General features: G+C 40.8%; 1 protein-coding gene across 1 annotated transcript; it reads left to right on the top strand.

Annotated features, from left to right (window-relative positions):
• Positions 1-7,141: 7,141 nt before the first annotated feature.
• Positions 7,142-16,866, top strand: cabp7b (calcium binding protein 7b). Its single transcript, XM_047045482.1, has 5 exons — positions 7,142-7,705; positions 13,635-13,778; positions 14,507-14,619; positions 15,961-16,108; positions 16,330-16,866. The coding sequence occupies exons 1-5, from the start codon at positions 7,597-7,599 to the stop codon at positions 16,455-16,457; spliced, it is 642 nt and encodes a 213-aa protein (XP_046901438.1). The 5' UTR covers positions 7,142-7,596; the 3' UTR covers positions 16,458-16,866.
• Positions 16,867-20,283: the final 3,417 nt, after the last annotated feature.

Below are 20,283 nucleotides of genomic sequence, written 5' to 3' on the forward strand. Positions count from 1 at the left end.
GGTTATTTTTGATCAATACCAAACGTATACCGCACATTAAAACCAATAACCGTACATGTAATTTAGGAACACTGTAGACAGGTGTCTGCACCATCAGAATGTAATGCTGCATGTACCATGTATGTATAAATAATACTGATGTAACATATGCTGTCCTCTAACTCTGCTGGTCCACATTCAGAGAACTCACTCTAATTCTGTCTCTTTCAGTGCTTGGGAAATGTGATGCGTCTTTCATCATTTATTTGAATACAAAATATTAATAAACGTGTTCCTCTCTCATACCTGGCACATCCACTGGCAGAATGTGAGAACTGCTACTGGCCGGTTTTTGTGTTGTAATGCAGCTTGGCTGCTGGATGAATGGAATGACTGTAACTCTCAGTCCCGCCTGACAACACAAAGGTTTCACCTTTATTTCACGCGAGTCTGTCCCTCGTCTCTGATAAAACAGTCTCTATCTGGGTGACCTTGGCTCTCGTGCTCCACTGAGGGTTTTTCTCCCTTCCTCTCTCTCTCTTCTCCGACTCTTGTTCGCCCTCCCTCCCTTTGCTTTCCTCTCTTTCCCTCTCTCGGTCTCTCCCTCCCGCTCTACCCGAGGACTGCATAAATCGGAGAAGACATTGTGATCAGTCGTAGTGAGATGTTCTTGATAAGCTAAAGTGAGAATATGTATTTATGTGCTAAAAATAAATGCATTGGCAAATCAAATGGCAACGTATTTGTGTGTTGCAGGTTGGTGTGTGTTAATGCATGAGTGATGTGTGTGTGTATGTATGTCTGTGTGTATGCATGTGTGTATTATCTGTGTGTGTGTGTGTGTGTGTTTTTGTGAGTGTGAGTGATCTGGGGGCTCTCCAGATATGTAAATGAAAAAGTCATATTTTACTTTAAACACCTCTTCCCCTGACGGATGTGGAGGGTAATTCCGTCGATGTCTCGTTATACAACAGCAGGATGGCAGAGCACCAAATCATGAGATATGGCTATAATCTAACCTGTTACTGTCTCTCCTTACAAATGTAACAGCAGAACTCTCCTTTAAACACATATCCCCCCTGCTGACAAACAATTGACACTAATCGATCCAATAATCAAGAGGTATTTAACACCATTTATCGCAATCGCAGAGGTAAAAATGTTAGGCTACCTTAAGGCTAATTGCGCTCCTAAGTGTTTATATGCCTTCTTTCTAATTGCGTCTCCTTCTGAGAAGCTGCACATAGCAGCGGAAATCACAGAGTAAATGAGAGGAGATGAGGAGCCAGTCCAACTGGGAGCTCCACCGTAGCAGCTGGTTCCTCCTATTTACATTTATATTTATTTTTCTTTCAAAGCAGTCAAATTGACATGATGGGCATTAGCGTCATGGGCATTCTCTGCAGGTAGGTTTATGTGTTCCAGACAAATATTTGCGTTCAGACTTTGATTTGGTTACAGCAACAGTTAATACTGTGTGATCACATCAGGGAAAGATGTGCCAGCCCTGTTGTGGCCCCTCGTGGCCCCCTAGTCTACCACATCACAACTTCAGAAAAACAAATACACACAACAATATGTAGTACTGGGTAGTCTTATTTTAATTAAATAACTGAAATCTAATTATTTGAATCGATTCTGGGGAAATGTCTTGGGGCGCCTTTTACATGGTTCTGTACTGTCTACATGTATACGTATCCACACCCATAAACTATATACTGTATATACGTATATATGCGTACACACAGTATACTACTCGGATTGGATTATCATGCAGGTTGTAAGTGTCAAACTCTCTCAAAAAAGCATTCTAAATGTTAGATGTGTGGAAAATGACCACCAAGCAGTCACGGTTTGCATGAATGTCTGTTATGTTCATAGTATGTTATAATGTTTGTCATAATGTTTGTCTGATGGCATGTTATAATGTTTGTCATAATGTTTGTCTCGTGTCCATGTGTCAACAGACTGTCACATGTCGTTGATCGACCAATGACAGGCTCAGAAACAAGACTTTGACTCACAAAGCTATTTCAACATGCATCACATCGCTAACTCATTCATCCCATTCTGACATCACTATGTCACCTTAGCTTAAGGTCACGATTAAATCAAGCTGAGGGCAGCCGGATGTCAGCTCTTGATTTAAAGTTAAACTTCTTTCCCATAAAAAAAACAGCTGACCTAAAATCAAAGGTCCTGTCAATCTTGTAAATCTTTCAGAGGGGTTTATTGAGGACACTGGTCTATGGTTTACGAGACCAACATCAATTCCAGTGTCGAAAAAACTATATGTCTAACATGACAACATGAGTTTTGCCTGGAATACTTTTTGCCTTGTCAAACTACCTAGGGCTCATCCATGTAATCACAGAGCATAGATCTCACACACTGGCAGTTTGTGTGTCAACTTATTTGCTGATAAAAGAAATAAGAAGGTTGGGAGGGAGGAATGGAAGGCAAGCAGAGACAAAAAAAACAAGGCTCCCTCTTCTCAGTTACATAAACTGATTTCTAATGGTGTCATGTTGTCTTCGTCTGCGTAGGCTGCCAGATGCTCTTTGTTGGTACGTTTCTCCTCTGGCTGATTCGGATTGTGACAAGACGAGTCTCGGAGCAAGGCACGGATCGTACTTCAACTCCACAATCGTTCAGTTTTCCCTGTTCTGTTCAGTCCTTGTGGTAAAATACAGAAACTTCTCTCTCTCTGAGCTGGAGAAGTGATGCATGAGATATTCCACTGGAAGAGTTTAGGATACCGTTTTTGTTTAATGTTGTTCGCCTACAGGTACAGGTGAATGTGAATAACTTTTGTTCAATCAAGCTACCGAATTTGACAGTGTTATCAATGTTAATGTTAAGTTTTATTGTTGACTGTGTTCATGAAAATGCTCCACTGTGCTGGAGCCATATATAAAAAACTATAGTAATGCAGTAAAGTTAATGCAAAAGATTTAAGTCCATATCTAGGCCCAAATCAAACCAAACCTAAGTCTGGGAAGAGCAGGCACCTTAATCCGCCAAAGCGTTGTGAGGTAACCAGACACTTTTACTAGTCGTCTGCGTGTAGTTTATTGCCATGATTCATTCCCACCCAGTCAGACCGTGGCTGTCCATCCTGAGTAAAACAGCTAGCTAGCTACCAGCTAACATGAATTCCAACCCCCCTAGCAAACTTTGTTTTTGGACCTCATTATTTTTCAAACTCTGCACACGGTCCTGCTACCCTCAAATGGGTTTGATTATCCAGAATATCTTTTATTGAGAAAACGTGTAGCGAAGGAAACATGATTTGTATTCTTATTTAGTGGGAATGTCCGTCAAAGACCGACAGATGCTGGTGCTGTAGCTAGTTTGTGGGCTTGACATGATCATTAACCTGACGGTGTGCATCAGTTTCATAGGAGCAACAACAGTGAGTAAGCGTTTTTTCTCTAGACCAGACAATCTCGATGAGAGTTACGGCCTCTCATTAGGCAGCGTTACGGAACGTTAATTCTGTGTCTTAATGGTCTCATAAATCCGGACAGCGTTTGTTTAATGCAAACAAATAATCATCAGAATGAAATTCATTAATGTCTTCTCGACCATAATATCAGTATTACGGCCTCATAGATATGCAGAAGCGCGTGCTGCGACAACATTTTTATGACTGTTAAATCTAATTTGAGGGCATCTAATCTGGATCCTTGCTGGATGTTGGTGCTTAATGATTTGATCCTTGCGGAGGAGGAACAGAATAACAGAAAAGTTTAAAAGCAAACAAACACTTTCTCTGAATTCTTCAAAACCTACATTGCTGGGATCTGTTGGGTTTTCAGTGACACAACGGCCAATCGTAGGCTTAGGCCTATGCCGAGAAAATAACCAGATTTCATTCTTATCACGTGGCCTCAGAGGAGCAGTCTCATAGTTTTCGAAATTGAGGGCTCTCCAGCCAATTACATAAGCAATCAATATTCCCAATAGAATCAGCCATAAAGTGTCGCAATCCAGGTTTCATTGATGAGGTATGGGTGAATTCCTTTCTGCTCCGTTAGTTTTACAGATTGAATTTTCAGCAAGGAAAATTCTGTTCCAGTTTGTTTGTTTTTACAGATAACTTTTGCAAGGTGGTGTGTGTGTCTCAGAGTTTGTGAGTGAGCGTGTTTGTTTGTGTGCCTGCATGAGTGTGTTTGTGTGTGTGTGTGTGTGGAGGCTGATCTTAACGGAATCTAATCAAAATATCCAATGTCTCCTCAACAACTAACTGCAGGATAAAAAAAAACACTCAATGAAGTTTACATTGATTTCTTCTTCTAATAGAAAAACACCATACTTCTCCAGCTTATTCACATCTGAGGATTGTTGTTAACGCCTAACATAAATCTATGTCATCACTGGGTATGAGGGTGTGTGCTGCATTCTGAAGTGGCCATGGTAACCACAGAAAATATCAGTTGGTGTGTAAACAATGCCCTTGGGCTTGTCATTGGCAATAATCCTGCATTGTGATGTGACTGAAGGAACCTCCAATGGGTGTACAGCGTCCACAGGTGAAAAGGTGTGCTGTTGTCATGATATAATCTCGGATTGGCTAGGGGAATGTAAAATAAAAGGTATTTATTTGTTGTTTTTATCTTGATCAGGAGAAGCTGGAGTCTCTCTGCATTACACATTAACAAACTCAAATATTTACAGCCATCAAGCCCTGTTGTCCCAATCCTATCTTGTAGAACAAAAATTAAACACTGTTTACTTTTCGTGTCTTGCCACGGATATGAAATTGAAGTTGTTCAACAGTTTACCTCAATGTCAGGATGTACACAACTAAACAAATGAAATGCATTCACAACTAACCAGCCAAATGGTACCTGAGCTGTGAAACCGTTTGGTCGTTTTGGTAGCTTGGTAGTTGTTGGGACGTGACACGTACAACTGGCTCCCCAGGGGTTCACTGGACATTCACTTCTGAAGTCGGTCTCTTGACCCAGGTAAGACACTGGCGGCCATCTGTTCCCTATCACAAGGAAGGCGCGAGGGCTCTTTGAACCGTGTTTGCCGAACAAGCAGAGGAGTGAAGGGGAAACAAAGCAGAGTGAAGTCATATTGACAGACTCTGTTACCGTGGGGTCGCCTCCAATGGACTCAAACCATTAAAGATTCAGTTGGAACAAAAGAGGCCCCCGTTCTGGTCAGGGCATGAATGCAGTCTGGAGGTTATTGAGCTGCCTGACCTTCGAAAACTACTGAAAGAGTGTACACCTTTTCACAGGGGCATCATATTCTCTCTCTTTCACACACACACACACACACACACACACAAACACACACACACACACACATACATACTCAGTCACCAAGCATACAAAACAATCTTCAACCCATACTGGTTTGTACAGCTTTCCAGCATATTTTATTCCTAGCAAGGAAGCTGTGACATTGAAGGACCAATCCATATTTAAAGGTTGGCTCTCAGGCACCAAGCGAGCAGGGTACCTTTGTAAACACACACACTTAACTGCAAGTGGGGGGCTTTTTTTTGGCGGAGCCACAGTACAGAGTCCACTGGATGTCTGGCTGACTGTGGATTTTTTTGTTTGTTAATAATGTAAAAATAAGTACACGCCATTGTGTTCTGGTTTTAGCTCATAGCTCAAAAAAATTTGAATAAAATAATTTAACAATTAAATCCATCAAGTACTTGATCTGTTTACCAGTGGAAATTCCCGACACTTTCCAACAAACACAAGCTTCTTCAGACGCCGTGTCATTGTTGGAAGCAGGAGCCTGCCAAGCTGGGTCTGAGGGGATGACTCAGTCTCGGAATCTTCACACATCCAATCGAATGGTGCATGAGCCTGGGCAGGAAAGCCTGTTATTCAGGTCTCATGAAGCATGCTGTCAGACTCTGAGGCTGGTGCCCGGAGAGAGCCTCAGGTGCAGTGGAGAGAAACGACCCCCCTGCATTGTGAGGAGAATAGACCTGCCAGACCAGCCCTGCACAGGAACAAGGGGATGGTTGAGTGGTGGAGTGTCTCACTGCAGATCAAGACGATGCAGGTCTGAGTGTTTTGTGTGATGCTTCAGACGAAAGCTAAATAAATGCAAAAGAAGTTTGTGAATCTCTCCGTAGAGCCCATGCACCACTGTACAATGATCTTCCCAAAACACAAATACATTTTACAAAGGCCTCATTTAAGGTCCCCATCTAGATCACATTAAACCAGCAGAGTACATCTGGCATTATGATGGAGGCGCAAGGTTATCTCAACTTGTGTCAAGCCATCTTCTATTCCTCTTTTCTGTGACAGTAGACTCCACCATCATCCTGGCTCTCTAGAAACAGCTATATTTGTCATTTCTGTCAGACCTGCTTTGGATGTCATTGCCCTGGAAGATCGATTAATTACAAACGTTCCAGGCAATTAGTTAAAAGCTGTAATTCAAGTGTGATCAAAAAGTCGATTACCAGCCATTTGCAGCAACGAGATCATCTTTTTTTCATATAGGAAGCATTAGGCTGTTGGGTATTGAACCAAGCTGATTGTATCTGAGTTGTTTTCATGAGCAATCTGTTCAGCACTCAAAACAGTCTCATGCTTACATGACAGGCAGCTTGAGTTATACCACTTGTGCGCTATTTTGTAAAATAATTTACAACGTCTTGGATAGGAATGGGAGGGGGTGGGGGAGACATAGGTGGAGGAGCGCGTGGCTTTTGGAGTGCGCGAGCTGAGAGTGAGCCAAAATGAGACAGCGCGCAGAGAACAAGACTGAAACAACCTGCGTACGGAGAGTGCAGGCTACACCTCAAAAAACGAGTCGCCGGGAAAATCTCTTGAACATCTAATCGGAAGACATCCAAGAATTTTTGGGGTTCCCCCCCCTCTTTTTTTCGCAGCTAAAAAACAGGCAACCTATAAAACAACCGTTTGCTATTTCTGCAAGATCATTTAACTGGTTTTGAGTAGGCTAAGCAAGACGCAAAAACAAAAATGTGAAAGAAATGTGAGATAGACATGACTCTTTTAAATTATTTAACCCATAAACCTGAACCTGTAGGATCCAACTTAACATTTTGGTCCTTTGAAATGCGCATTCTTGAAAATTAGTGACAACTTTGACAGAGAAGCCCTCGGTGCAGACTCGGGTTTCAGTTTTTAATGCATTTTTAGAATCCTCAAACGCTTCCTTCACGGATATGCTAGTGTCTCGTAGAGGTATTTTCTGGTGAGGTCTCAATAGAGTGAGTTTATGGCTTGAAGGAGTGTGTCACCAGTTTATGATGATTATTGTTTCAGATAAGACAATGCGTTCCGTTTGTGCAGCCTGCACAAACTGTAGACTGTAGTCTATTTGTCTTGACTATTTTTGCACTTGGGATGTAGCTTGTGTGCATTGAAACCAGAGGAGGACAGCTTACACTTTGTCACCGAGCTCGACGTTACACGATTCTGTCGTTGGGTTTCTGAATGAACTAGAAGAACGCAAAACAACCAAGAGCACTTAAATATTTAGTTTCTGTGGACTTTTTTCTCTTCGAAAAGTGGACAGCCTACCGAGTGAAGTTTCCATCAAAAACCACGGGGAGCTATATGACGATTGCCAAACAGGTGTTGGTTTTCCCTCGCAGAAATGCCAGTGCGTGCTGTAACCACCAGGTTCATGTACAAGGGACTTTGCACAATTCCGGATATCCTATCGTATCGAACACCCGTTACCTTGCCTGAGGATGAGGTGGAAGGTGAGATCATTACTAGTTTATTGTTTCAAACGAATACCATTTGCATGTGCATTTAGGTGAAAGTTGAGCTTTGACATCATTAATTTACTGCCACCATGAGTTCAGGACCTTGGATAGCGCCCCATCGCCTCAATAGATGTCGGCCTGAAAAGGACAAATATAATGCCTACCAATTCCAGTTCAGTATGAAACATACTCACTTGCCCTGCTTTTATCTGTTGCAACCCAACATGTGTAACCGATTTATAAATGGGGATATGTACAAATAAACCATCTGCTCTCTGGAAGAGAATTCCAAAAATCACTCCAATGTTTAAACAGGTTCCTTGACATATTTAATGACATGCAGTATCTGTCATACATTGATGGGACCAATTGTAGTAGGTTGTTGGCTGTTGGTTTGACAGCTAAAATAGAATTGACTATTTTAGATAACATAGTCATTTTGAATAATTCCTTATTAGTTTATTATATAATTCCTTGTTTATATAATGTCAGGAAATGTTCTATTTCCGATCTTGTACACGCACCGGGTTCACAGCATGTCACTGAGACAGGTTGCCTTGCCTCTTGAAAGGAATGACTCACAGAAGCCAATTAAGTGGGACTATATTCATGAATTTGCCTTTTGCTGTTTTTTTTTCTTGCTAAGTTTATTCCTGATTGATAGCCCAAGACACCAGGAGGTTAAAGGATCCAAATAATAATATACCATAAAAAGCTTTATTTGTAAAAGCAGCAGTCATTGAAATTATAAAAAAGCTATGAGCTAAAACATAACTAGGTGTTTACTGTAGGACTGCCCAGTACAGTGTATCAATAAATGACAATGAAATGTAGAAGCAAAATAGCTTTTTCCTCATTGTAACCAACTCTTACTGAGTTGAGATTGATGGATACAGCATCACATCATTAAGCTCCACTCACTGCCCAGGGGAACCATGCCAGAGACCATTACTACACCTGTCTGAAAAGTGAATTGGCAACATACCAAGACACACATCTCTATTCACACTCATGCATTCAAACATTAATCTCCATTTGAGATTTTTTACTTAACACTAGAAGAAGAAAAAAAGACTAGATGAAAAGGAGTCACTGGTCAGATCAAAATAATGGCACAGCTCATGTTTCTGGGGCCTAAGAAGAAGAGGACAATCAAACCCGACATCCTTTCATGTCGATGATGAAAATAAATTTTTGCCTTCAGCTGTTTGCGGGATGTCCAGGCCCCATTTCCTGATGACCAGGCCCACTTCCTGCCAAGCTGTCTCACCTCCCCAAAATATTTATTGCTTTGAGCGATTCATTTGTCATTACAAACTCCCATAGGGGGAAACAGATCTCATTAAAAACTCGGCTAAGAGTGAACTTAATTCAAAGAATGAGATCAAAACAGAGGCTGCTGAGGCTCCATGTGTTGCTGATGGAGAGACTGCCAGGCCAACGGCACTGTCCCGACCGTAGCTTTGCCACACAGTCCTTAACACATGGAGAGGAGGCTGGCTAGACTGCTGGGTGGAGGACATGTTCTCCTGTGGCACAGGAACTTATTTATGTCGGCTATAGTGGATATTGGTTTTGGTCTAGGAACTTTGGTTTTGGAAGTTAGGAACTCATACTGCCCTTTGTGTTTGATTGTTTCTCTTGTCCAATTGAGAAGACATCCTAGGCTTTCTAACAATGTCACAAAAGTGAACACCCTCTAAAATTGTAAGTTATACAGACATATAACAAATTACAAAACTACGTGTGGTATGGCTTTCTCTTTAAAAAAAAATGTGTCAGCAAAACCCAAACACCAATGGCCAAAACCTTTTCACTGGATTTCAGGAAGTTAAATTCAACAAAATGGCCGGATTGGCTTTTACGGACCTCTGTTATATTTCAGAATGTTTCAGATGTGTTTCTCAAATACCTCAAGCATCCCCTGCTATTGCATAATGGCCAAAATGTCGCAGCTAAGTGCTTCATATCCTTGGACAAGAGAAAGGCATGTCTGCTGAGATAGATAAGACTGTAGTTCAACATAAACTTCCTGGTTTTTCAGTGTAATGTTCTTCCTGTTGCTCGGTGCCAGAGTGTGAATGGTCTCTCTCTCTCTCTTTCTCTCTCTCTCTCTCTCTCTCTCTCTCTCTCTCTCTCTCTCTCTCTGTCTTTCTCTCTCTCTCTCTCTCTCTCTCTCTCTCTCTCTCTCTCTCTCTCTCTCTCTCTCTCTCTCGCTCTCTCTGTCTTTCTCTCTCTCTCTCTCTCTCTCTCTCTCTCTCTCTCTCTCTCTCTCTCTCTCTCTCTCTCTCTCTCTCTCTGTCTCTCTCTCTCTCTGTCTCTCTCAGAGAATGGTATTTATAGATCCCAGTGTGTAGAAGGATCCCCCAGACACCTGATGTAGTAGTGGGCCGCAGATCTGCTTTCATTTAGCATGCAAAGCTGTCTTTGTCACAAACAGAGGGATGTTACACAATGCTGTTCACACAGAGACGAATGAAGACGTATAATCATGCACCAGTCTTTCTTTCTGGAAGCTGAAGGATGGAGGCGTCTGAATAAAAACAATATTGATTTATCCTTTTGATCTAACTGGCAGATGTACATACATACACAAAACATTTGTGTATGTATGTACATTTTTTACATACATTTTTTGTTTACAGTAGAAAATAACATAACATAATTACATGGGGAAAGTTTCACAATGCCACTGTAAATTGTATTTAAACAAAAGAAAAATGCTTAAGAGTCTGATGAATGTCAACTATTCAGTTCCTCTGTCGCCTAACTGAAAGCCTAGGCAGAAGGTAGATTTATTCCAAAGTGGGAGAGTAGTATTACAGATAAGCTTAGATTTTTACAGAATGGTAATCAGTGAATTCCCTCTGGAGACCCAGGCAGTTTAAATGAGCTCCACCGAGGGTTTGCTAACAGTGATAAATCATACCTCTCATCTTCAAAAACCCACATAACTGTGACTTAAGAGAAGCTGGGCATTCACAAAGTTAGTTACAGGACCTCCTCTACTGAACCAAATATACCTGCCTATAGTGCAGCAATTCTCCTAACCCTAACCCATCAAAAGGAAGTAAAATATCTACTTATTATCTTCAAGGGGATTTAAGACCCAAAACACTAAGAGCAAAGCTATCAAGCAAAACAAGGTCATTCCTGGAGGGAGATCATTTACTACCTGGGAACCAGTAAATACACAGAATACCTGTCAGTCAAGCTGAATAATTCTTGTTGGTAAAGCCTGGAGTGTTTCACTTCCCAAAACACAGCAGTATTATCTTGCCAATGGCCCAGACGAGCTAGGATCAATCACATGAAGGATGAGACAACAACGTTGTCACAATGCAGAAGTTCATATTTCACTACCTATAGCAACATAACATCAAATACTTAATAAGCTAATTAGCTATAAGTAATATCAGTTATTGCGGGAGTCAGGTGGCTGAGCGGTCAGGGAATCGGGCTAGTAATTAGAAGGTTGCTGGTTCGATTCCGGGCTGTGCCAAATGACGTTGTGTCCTTGGGCAAGGGACTTCACCCTACTTGCCTTTGGGGGAATCTCCCTATACTTACTGTAAGTCGCTCTGGATAAGCGCGTCTACTAAATGTTAAAGTAAGTTAGCCAAATGAGCACATATGTCAGTGTCCATGAGTAATATACAATCGCAAAATGAGCTAAGGTTCATGGGTGTCACATTCGTTGAAGTGTCTCACCTTGATGTTGATCCTAACGGGCGAGCAGGGAGTACAAAGTCCTGAGCGTAGGAATCCATCGTTCTCCAGTTAACAGCAGGACTAGGACACAGGAGGACAAAGGTTCAGAAGTTCCCGTTACCTCAGGGATGACAGTGCGATCCCCTGTGTAGCTGTCTTCTATTCGGCCTGAACAGAACTCACTTTACCTGGAAATTAAACTATAGTTAAAGCGTTACCAAAGTTGTTAACGTGAAGGTTGTTTAATTTATGCAAGCAGCTGAATGTTTGAAATGGATTTGGACTTGCAGTAGTTTTTTTTTGTAATGGGTTTCGATTGTAGTTTGATACATTTTCCGAAGTAGTGTTGCTCCTTAAGACTGGTAAATGGCCTTGGATAGATCAGACATTTATCTTGAGCACTAACAATGATAGCTGACATGCAATTTCTACTGTGGTCAAAGATCTGGTGTTGCACAATTACTCTGAAGTAAATTGACTTCGGCAGTTGGAAAGAATGTCTTTGTAGTATTCAATTGTCCAAGCACTAGAGCATGGATTTAAAATCAAATGTCTACAGCAACAACATAACTATATAATTTTTTTTTTTTTTAAACCTTCTGGACTGACCTTGAAGAGACACTGAAGGCTAGAATGGATGATGGGCTATTGAACCCTATGAGGGGTTCCACTTTAAGACTGAAAACAGGACAGCTTGTCAGTGGATGAAAGTATATATCACTGGTGCTGAATTAATGTTCTGTCACTAGTATCTGTCTGACAGGGTTCGTTTTGTTGAATGGCATAATACTGTACCAGCTCTAAGTGGAAAGTATGAGCTTGTTATAAAAAAAATAGCACCTACTGGTCTGAGAGAAATGGAACATTTGTTTTTACAGTAATGGCTGTTTTAAACTCTTTTGTGCAGTGTTTCTAGCAGTGTTGGGTTGTGTTTTTAGTAGTCTTGGGAAGTGTTTTTAGCAGTATTGGGTACTGTTTCTAACAGCATTGTGCAATGTTTTTAGCAAGAGAGGTAGAGAATTTGAATGAGAAAGGGACAGAGAGAGGATGGAGGAGGAAAGAGAGAGAAAGGGGAGAGAGAGAGAGAGAAAGAGAGAGGAGGGGAGAGAGAGAGAGAGAGAGAGAGAGAGAGAGAGAGAGAGAGAGAGAGAGAGAGAGAGAGGAGGGGAGAGAGAGAGAGGTGGGGATCAAAGCTCTGCATAGATGAAGCATGGTAGACAAAAGGTGAAAACAAACAAACCTGCCTCATGCTGGAGGCTGATGAAGTCCCAAAAAAAGAGAAAAGAATCCGGGTTGTAGAATGGATCCGTGTTCTAGAATGGATTCTCAACAAACATTCTATTGTTGTCTGTTTAGCTGAAGCGAATTTCTGCTTTGATCTGCTGCACGCTCAAGACATTGTTTAATGCTCTGGGCCTCTGTCATGAGTAGCTGGGTCTTCCCCCGAGAGTCCTGCAGACACTTTGTGCTGCATTCAGCTTGCTTTCTGATCATTATAATTACAAGGATTCACATGGCATAGATGAGTCACTCGGGAATCGTTTTAGCTCACTAAACAAATGCCCCTATAGGCATGGAGTCATCCATTCATTCAAGGGGATTCGTTCAGTTCTTGTGCAAAACCCATTACCACCAGGGACTAAAGAAAATAAGTAATTCCTTGAAACACATGCTGCTCCACTTTTTAGTTAGCAGTGTGTAAGCCCCAGAGCCTTGTTAAGATTTAGCGACAGGCTGCTCCCAGAGTATCAGATGCTAAATGTGGATTAGAATAGCAGTGGTTAGCATTGGTTTGTAGCATTGATTGGTGTTATAGCCCACAGTGTCTATTAGCGTCTATTGGGCCAACGTTTAGTTTGGTAAATAGCTTTCAGATTTCCAGTCTTATACCCAGTGCATATAAGGGTAGAATAAAAAATGGGCTCGATCATGTAAGCAACATGGCAAAGATGTAAAGAAACTTCTATATGATGTCATCAAAAGGGGTTTTGAAAAAAAAAACGATATACCTTTTTTAATGACTCTTGGGTGTCGTTTCGTTTTACAAGAATAGCTGTCGGGCCATGAAACATTTCATCAACCCTGTTCACGTGACACTCTCTCATCCCTCATCCCCCTCCCCTCATCCCTACAATCAATAACATACCGAACCTAGCCCAATCCCTATGTCACTTCCTTTCTCTTCTCCTCCGCCCTTCCATCCGACCCGCAGAGATACGGGAGGCGTTTAAGGTGTTCGACCGCGATGGGAACGGCTTCATCTCCAAGCAGGAGCTGGGTATGGCTATGCGCTCTCTGGGGTACATGCCCAATGAGGTGGAGCTAGAGGTCATCATCCAGAGGCTGGACATGGACGGCAAGTATCTCCCAGTCGCTCATCTACACACAGACACTACGTGAACTGATTTAAAATTGTTGTACTCGCTGTGAAATGTTTTACTGTTGCTTGCTTTTCTACAGGTACACTCTTTCACTTTTTGAGGTTCATGTTGTGTAATTGTAACTTGTTTAACTACATTTACATTTAGTCATTTAGCAGACGCTCTTATCCAGAGCGACTTACAGTAGGTGCAGGGACCTAATTAATTTACCTAACCGCTCAGCCATCTGACCCCAATGCTACATGCTCTTATGGTTAATCCCTTTGGCAGTTTTTAGGTTTTTCACAATGTATGATTCATGTTTTGGCTACCCGCAATGTTTGGGGCTATCTTGTTGTTTTGATCAGTGACCTATGCTCTTTTGTAAAGCTCTCTCTTGGAAGTCGCTTTGGATAAAAACGTCTGCTAAATGAATAAATGTAAATCAGCACACAGCACAGGATGCCACAAGTCACTTTGATTACTGATAGTACGTTTACTTACCGTGTATTGTCACAGTGGATTTACATTTATTGGATGTTTCTTTCCTGTGTATGTGTATTGTTGCAGTGGATTGCATTTATTTTTTCGTTCATTTGCTGTGTATTGGTTTTGTTACATTATATTTTAATGTACTGCACTGTACTGTGTGTGTACTTTCATGTAATGTGTGTGTACCGTTTGTATCTGTTATGTGTTCATGCCTACACACTTGTCTTTGCAGGCGATGGCCAGGTTGACTTTGAGGAGTTTGTGACCCTCCTGGGGCCAAAACTATCTGCAGCTGGAATGCCCGATAAGTTCCACGGAGCAGATTTTGACTCTGTGTTCTGGAAGGTATACAAAGAAGTTATCAGTGTTCTCTTTTCTGTAAAGTCCCGACTTTTTATCAGGGTTAATTACAATTTTGTGAAATGATTTTCCTGAGGGCTTTGAAACTATTTGGTGATAATAAACCATTTTAATTAAAATGCCCATGAAAACATGATAGGAGTTAAATATTGTGGTCATTAAAATATGAGAGTAATTCCAGAGTGATTAACAGTTCTAATTGGCTGAGCAGGTTTTCCTCTGAGGTTTTTGAAATCGATTCTATTTCTTAATCAAAGGCGGTCCTAGTGCAATGTTCACTCAATCAACAAAACCTTTTTATGAGTTCATTGTTTACAGCCCGATGGTCACCGATTTCAGTGATGAATCAAAGACAACACAGAGTGCAAGACATTGGCATGACAACGGGTGTTTCTATACTAGTTATGCTTTATTATAAATATAATGTTATAGCATACCATTTATTTATAGTTAATATTGTATATTAATAATAGTATACTATTAATAAAATATTTCAGCATAGTGTGTAATCTGTGCAGCAGTATGAAGCACTTTATCCTATACAGAACTGTAGAACAAAGTACTCTACAAAGTCATATCAAATAGTTTATAAACCACAACTAACTTCAAATTTGACACATGTAACATATTATCATCGTGATATGTTGAGTTTATCATCCTGACTTGACAACATGAGCAACACCTCATTGTCATGTTCTCCTCTGTTACCCCAGCATAATATTATATTATAAAGTAGTGTGCTCTATACAGTTGCATTAAAGACAGTGTTCTAAACAGTACTGTAGTATAAAGTACTATAGTACTGCAGTACAGTCGTATAAAGTAGCCTATAAAGTAGTTAAAGGACTGTGTTTTATACAGTACAGTAGTATGAAGTACTATAGCATAGTACAATGACAACACTGGTTCCCATGCCCCAGATCTCACTGCTAATTCTTGCTCTCCTGCCTTGCCAAAGTGTGACATTATCTCATAGTACTGTAGTCAGTACTGCAGTCAGTACTATAGTCAGTACTGCGATCAGTACTGCGGTCAGTACTATAGTCAGTACTGCGGTCAGTACTGGGGTCAGTACTGCAGTCAGTACTATAGCCAGTACTGCGGTCAGTACTGTAGTCAGTACTGCTGTCGGTGCTGCAGTCAGTACTGCAGTCAGTACTATAGTCAGTACTGCAGTCAGTACTAGACAGTATTGCAGTCAGTACTATAGTCAGTACTGCAGTCAGTTCTGCAGTCAGTACTGCAGTAAGTCCTGTAGTCAGTGCTGTAGTCAGTACTGTAGTCAGTACTGTAGTCAGCAGGACTGTTTCTCCTGTCCTCCCTCAGTGTGACATGCAGAAGCTGACCGTGGACGAGTTAAAGAGTCTGTTGTACGACACGTTCTGTGACCACCTCACCATGAAAGACATCGAGAACATCATTATGACCGAGGAGAGCCACATGGACAGCCCAGAGTGCCAAGTGGACATCGACAGTATGACCTCAGCGTTATCTATCCATAGATTTGATCCCTAAGATGTTATTTGTTGATGTACTGCATGCATTTTAACATTGACACTGTGGTAAATTCATTTAGCAAAGCAACGTAGACATTCATTATTTTTATTTTTATCACTTCCTCCCTCATGCTTTCTTTCTCTCTCTCTTTCTCCCTCCCCTCAACCCAAACCCTCCCCCCCACACATACTCACGCAGCAAGCCCAACACAACAGGTGAAGCATACGTGCGTGCGGAAAAGCCTGATTTGTGCCTTCGCCATTGCTTTCATCATCAGCGTGATGCTCATCGCAGCCAATCAGATGCTCAGGAGAGGAATGAAGTAAACACAGGAGCTCCATCATCTTCTCAAACAAATGTTTTCTTTTGTTGTTGTTGTTGTTTGTTTTTGACATTCAACTTAGTAGGTTAGAGGGAAGAAAAAGAGCTGTAACCCCATCACCAAATTTGAATCTGAAAAAATCTGGTCTGAAATCCATTTTAGCTTTCTCTTATAACAACTGTCAAAAACAGGAGCGTAAAATCTGTAAAAAATAAATAAATACAAAAGTAAAATACAGATGTAAAATACATTGTTGCTTAAAGGGCTGGTAAGAATATCAGTCAACAACTTAAACACTCATGGATTTAGAGCTCAATAATAAGACAGGATTGTGGAAGCATTTCTCGGAGTGAACCTGTGTGATCTGTGTCATGATAACTGGTAACTATGTTCTCTCTGATGTTCAGAGACCAGGGGGGTATTCCCGAAAGCAGGTTATGCAACACAACCGGGTAAGTTAACCCACCAACTGATTCAAAATGTGGCAGCAATCTACTGGCAATGTTGCTACAATGCTGGGTGTCAGCTGGGGAGTTAACTTACCTGGATGTGTCACATAACCTGCTTTCTAGAATACCCCCCAGTATGTATTAAATAGTCGGAGCAGGGAGTCAACAGTGAATAACCTGTAACTTCCTGTTGTAACAGGAGTTACGCTCGCAATGTGTGGAGGCTTATAATTTGCACTATCTTTGCATAACAGTTTTAGATGGGGTGTGTCTGAGCTAGCTGCAGGGGTAGCCCCTGTGACCTCATCACCTACAACATTGCCACCACCAATGATACAGTCGTGAGCCACTGACGTAAAACAGCAAAATACTGTAATATCCATGATGACGTTGACAGACAGTAATAATTAGGTAATTGGTGTTTCCTGTCCCACCACGTTGTCCCAGTAATCACACACGGTACAGTGTCATGTAAATATGTTCAAGATAAATGTGTATTCTTAATCTTTGTGGTGTCAAATGTCAAAAGTTTGATGTATCTATCCAAATAATTATGCAAATGATATGATTATTATAGAAAAAAAAGTACTTAGTACATTAACTCCTTTTGTAAATATCAGTACTATGTAAATGTAGAGACAATTCCAAAAGCTCTACATGTCTTGCAGTATTCTGTGATGGACACAAACATATCAATGTTGTTTTGTTTTTTGACATTTATGTAGAACACCAAAACAACATATTTCCACTATTGTTTAATTTGGTCTATTTTCTTATTGAGAGGAAGGACACCTTATATCTATGATTCTATTAAGAATGCAAAACATTGAATATTTTGTAAATCAGGGTTATAATGTATAATTCCAGGTTAACTGGAAATAGAGGATATGTCACACAATTAATGTGTTTTAAGGCCATGGACTTAAATTTAACTTCAAGGGTTTTCTGTTACAGTTACTTTTATGACAAACATTAGTAAAGAAAGCACTGACTCTTGAAAATAAATCTGTAACAGAAAACCCTTGAAGTTAAATTGAAATTTTATTTTTTTTCTTGCTATTTTTTATCAAATGTTATCAAGAATATGTATCATGAAAGATATATTATTATATTACAAAGAAATAGAGCTTGCAATAGTCTTCACAAGAAGGACAACCAGTTGCTCTTTGACTTATTTCCTTTGACCATACAACATAGGTCCATAGATTGCATTAATGCAAATAGCTAGTGTATTGAAAAATAGGCAATGCTTTATAGACGTTTAAGCAATTATACAGCGTATCGTATGTTTCAGTGGCATTGAGGTAATATGGTTGTTCTACTGTTGTTTACGATTTGCCAAAATTGAGATTTCTCTTTTGTTTTATAACTCATAGTACTGTGACTTACCTTGAGTCAAGCTTTGTGCAGCTCTGATAAGTTGTCTCAAGTAACTATTTCAAGCTTAGTAGAGTTTGAAAAATGCACTTACCAATGATTTCAGAATTCTCCTGCGGACAACTCTTGGGAATAACGAACCTCAAAGCCACCAAATGTATTTTTGTCTGAAGTATTGTAATGTAAATAATGATGCTATACCTGCAAGCAAAGTGAACAGAAACACAAACATTCTAAACGTTTTGCACTTCCTATCTTCTTCGTACGGGAGTCAGATGGCTGAGCGGTGAGGGAGTCGGGCTAGTAATCAGAAGGTTGCAGGATCGACTCCCCGCCGTGCCAAAATGACGTTGTGTCCTTGGGCAAGGCACTTCACCCTACTTGCTTCGGGGGGAATGTCCCTGTACTTTGTAAGTCGCTCTGGATAAGAGCGTCTGCTAAATGACTAAATGTTAATGTACATGGAGCATACAACAACGTGTTTCAATTCCCCTACAGTTACAGTTGAACATCCAATGAGATTATGTCATTAATATGTGCTGTATTTGCACACATACAGTATATTAATATCTACAGTATATAATAGCATCTAATATGAAACCTGTATGTGTGTGGTATCTGGAAGCATGCAGTAAATTAAACACATAAGATTTAAACCTTTTGTCATGTGTAGTTTTTCACAGACACATTGGCTTCAAGAGGACCATTTTGTTCTCGGAATAGACCACAAAAGTGTAACTGTCTCAACGTAACATGAAGACTAGCTGACAGAATATGGTAATGGTCATTTCATCCATGAATCTAATGTGGTGTATTAGTATATTTTAGGGGGTATGAGTACATAATTCACTGGCCTGGTAAACACATCACATATTCTCTAACTCCGGTTTGAAGTTCAGTCCACTGATTGGGATTGTACAAAGTAATCAGTATTAGGATAAAGGGTTAGTTATGTGATAGCCATTGCAAGCAAACATGTCATAATTTCTATCTGTGATCAAAAGGTCAGTTGCTCCGGTGTGATCCGTGACCACGTTCCGGTGACGGCCGCCGTCTCAAACGGCTTGCGTCAGAGAAATCCCGGGCCCGCTAACCACAGTTAAATGAAACACAAGCGTCTTGATCACATCTGGTTTTGTTTTTCCTGGTAGAACCCCTCTGCTGCCAGTCTGAAGGCTGACGGACGTCTCAGACTCTTGCACCAGGGGCGACTCTAGGATCAGACCTTTAGGGGTGCACAGCCCCCAATGAGAATGTGACATGAATACAGTTCTTTGCAAAAGTGCTAAACCCCCTTGCTATAAATCCTTAATTAAATTGGATAACAATTAATACATTTATGTATTATTATGCAAAATATTGAATGAATGAATAAACTAAGGATGTTCCTTTCTTCATGAAGTACCAGCGTCAAATGATAATAAACAATAATGTATATATATATATTATGTATTATTATTATTTTCAGGGGTGCTGACATTAAATTTAAAGGTTCTAAAATCACCAATGGCTTGCAGGAACTCAAAATCCAAACTTCGGTTGAACAGCCAGTTATATAATCATCGTCAGGGCTCCACAGATACCCATGGATCTACAGATCACAGATACCCTCGAGGAAGACGAGGAGAAACTCCCAGGGAAATTCTATGCGTAGAAAAATGAAAAGAAACCTTGGGAGGAGCCAGTCAGCCGGGGCCCAGATGGTGATCCCCTCCCTGGACTCGCGGGACACGCATCCTCGTCACCTGGCAGGCAGGGGGTCCACCGAGCAGACATCATTAGAGGATCCACATCCTCAATGTCGCCTCCAGATGTTAGAAAGCAGCCCAGTTACAATTTCAACGTGGGGCTGCCTCAGCTGGTGCTGCTTTGCGTGAAAGCAGATTGAATGTCAGTGCTAAGAACTGGCATGGAAAACTGCCCTTTTTCAAAGACATTTGCGGCTAATTTTATCAACCCCTCAAGCAGAGATTATAATGTCTGCTCATTGTTGCAATTCTTCAG

This window comes from Hypomesus transpacificus, chromosome 22 (genome assembly GCF_021917145.1).
Source record: "Hypomesus transpacificus isolate Combined female chromosome 22, fHypTra1, whole genome shotgun sequence".
In the NCBI taxonomy this organism is placed as follows: Eukaryota; Metazoa; Chordata; class Actinopteri; order Osmeriformes; family Osmeridae; genus Hypomesus; species Hypomesus transpacificus.

Excerpts from the sequence above, each read along its gene's own strand:
- cabp7b (XM_047045482.1), top strand. The coding sequence starts at position 7,597 with ATGCCAGTGCGTGCTGTAACCACCAGGTTCATGTACAAGGGACTTTGC. Across the intron at positions 7,706-13,634 it reads GCCTGAGGATGAGGTGGAAG|AGATACGGGAGGCGTTTAAG; the intron begins GTGAGATCATTA and ends TCCGACCCGCAG. Across the intron at positions 13,779-14,506 it reads CCAGAGGCTGGACATGGACG|GCGATGGCCAGGTTGACTTT; the intron begins GCAAGTATCTCC and ends TTGTCTTTGCAG.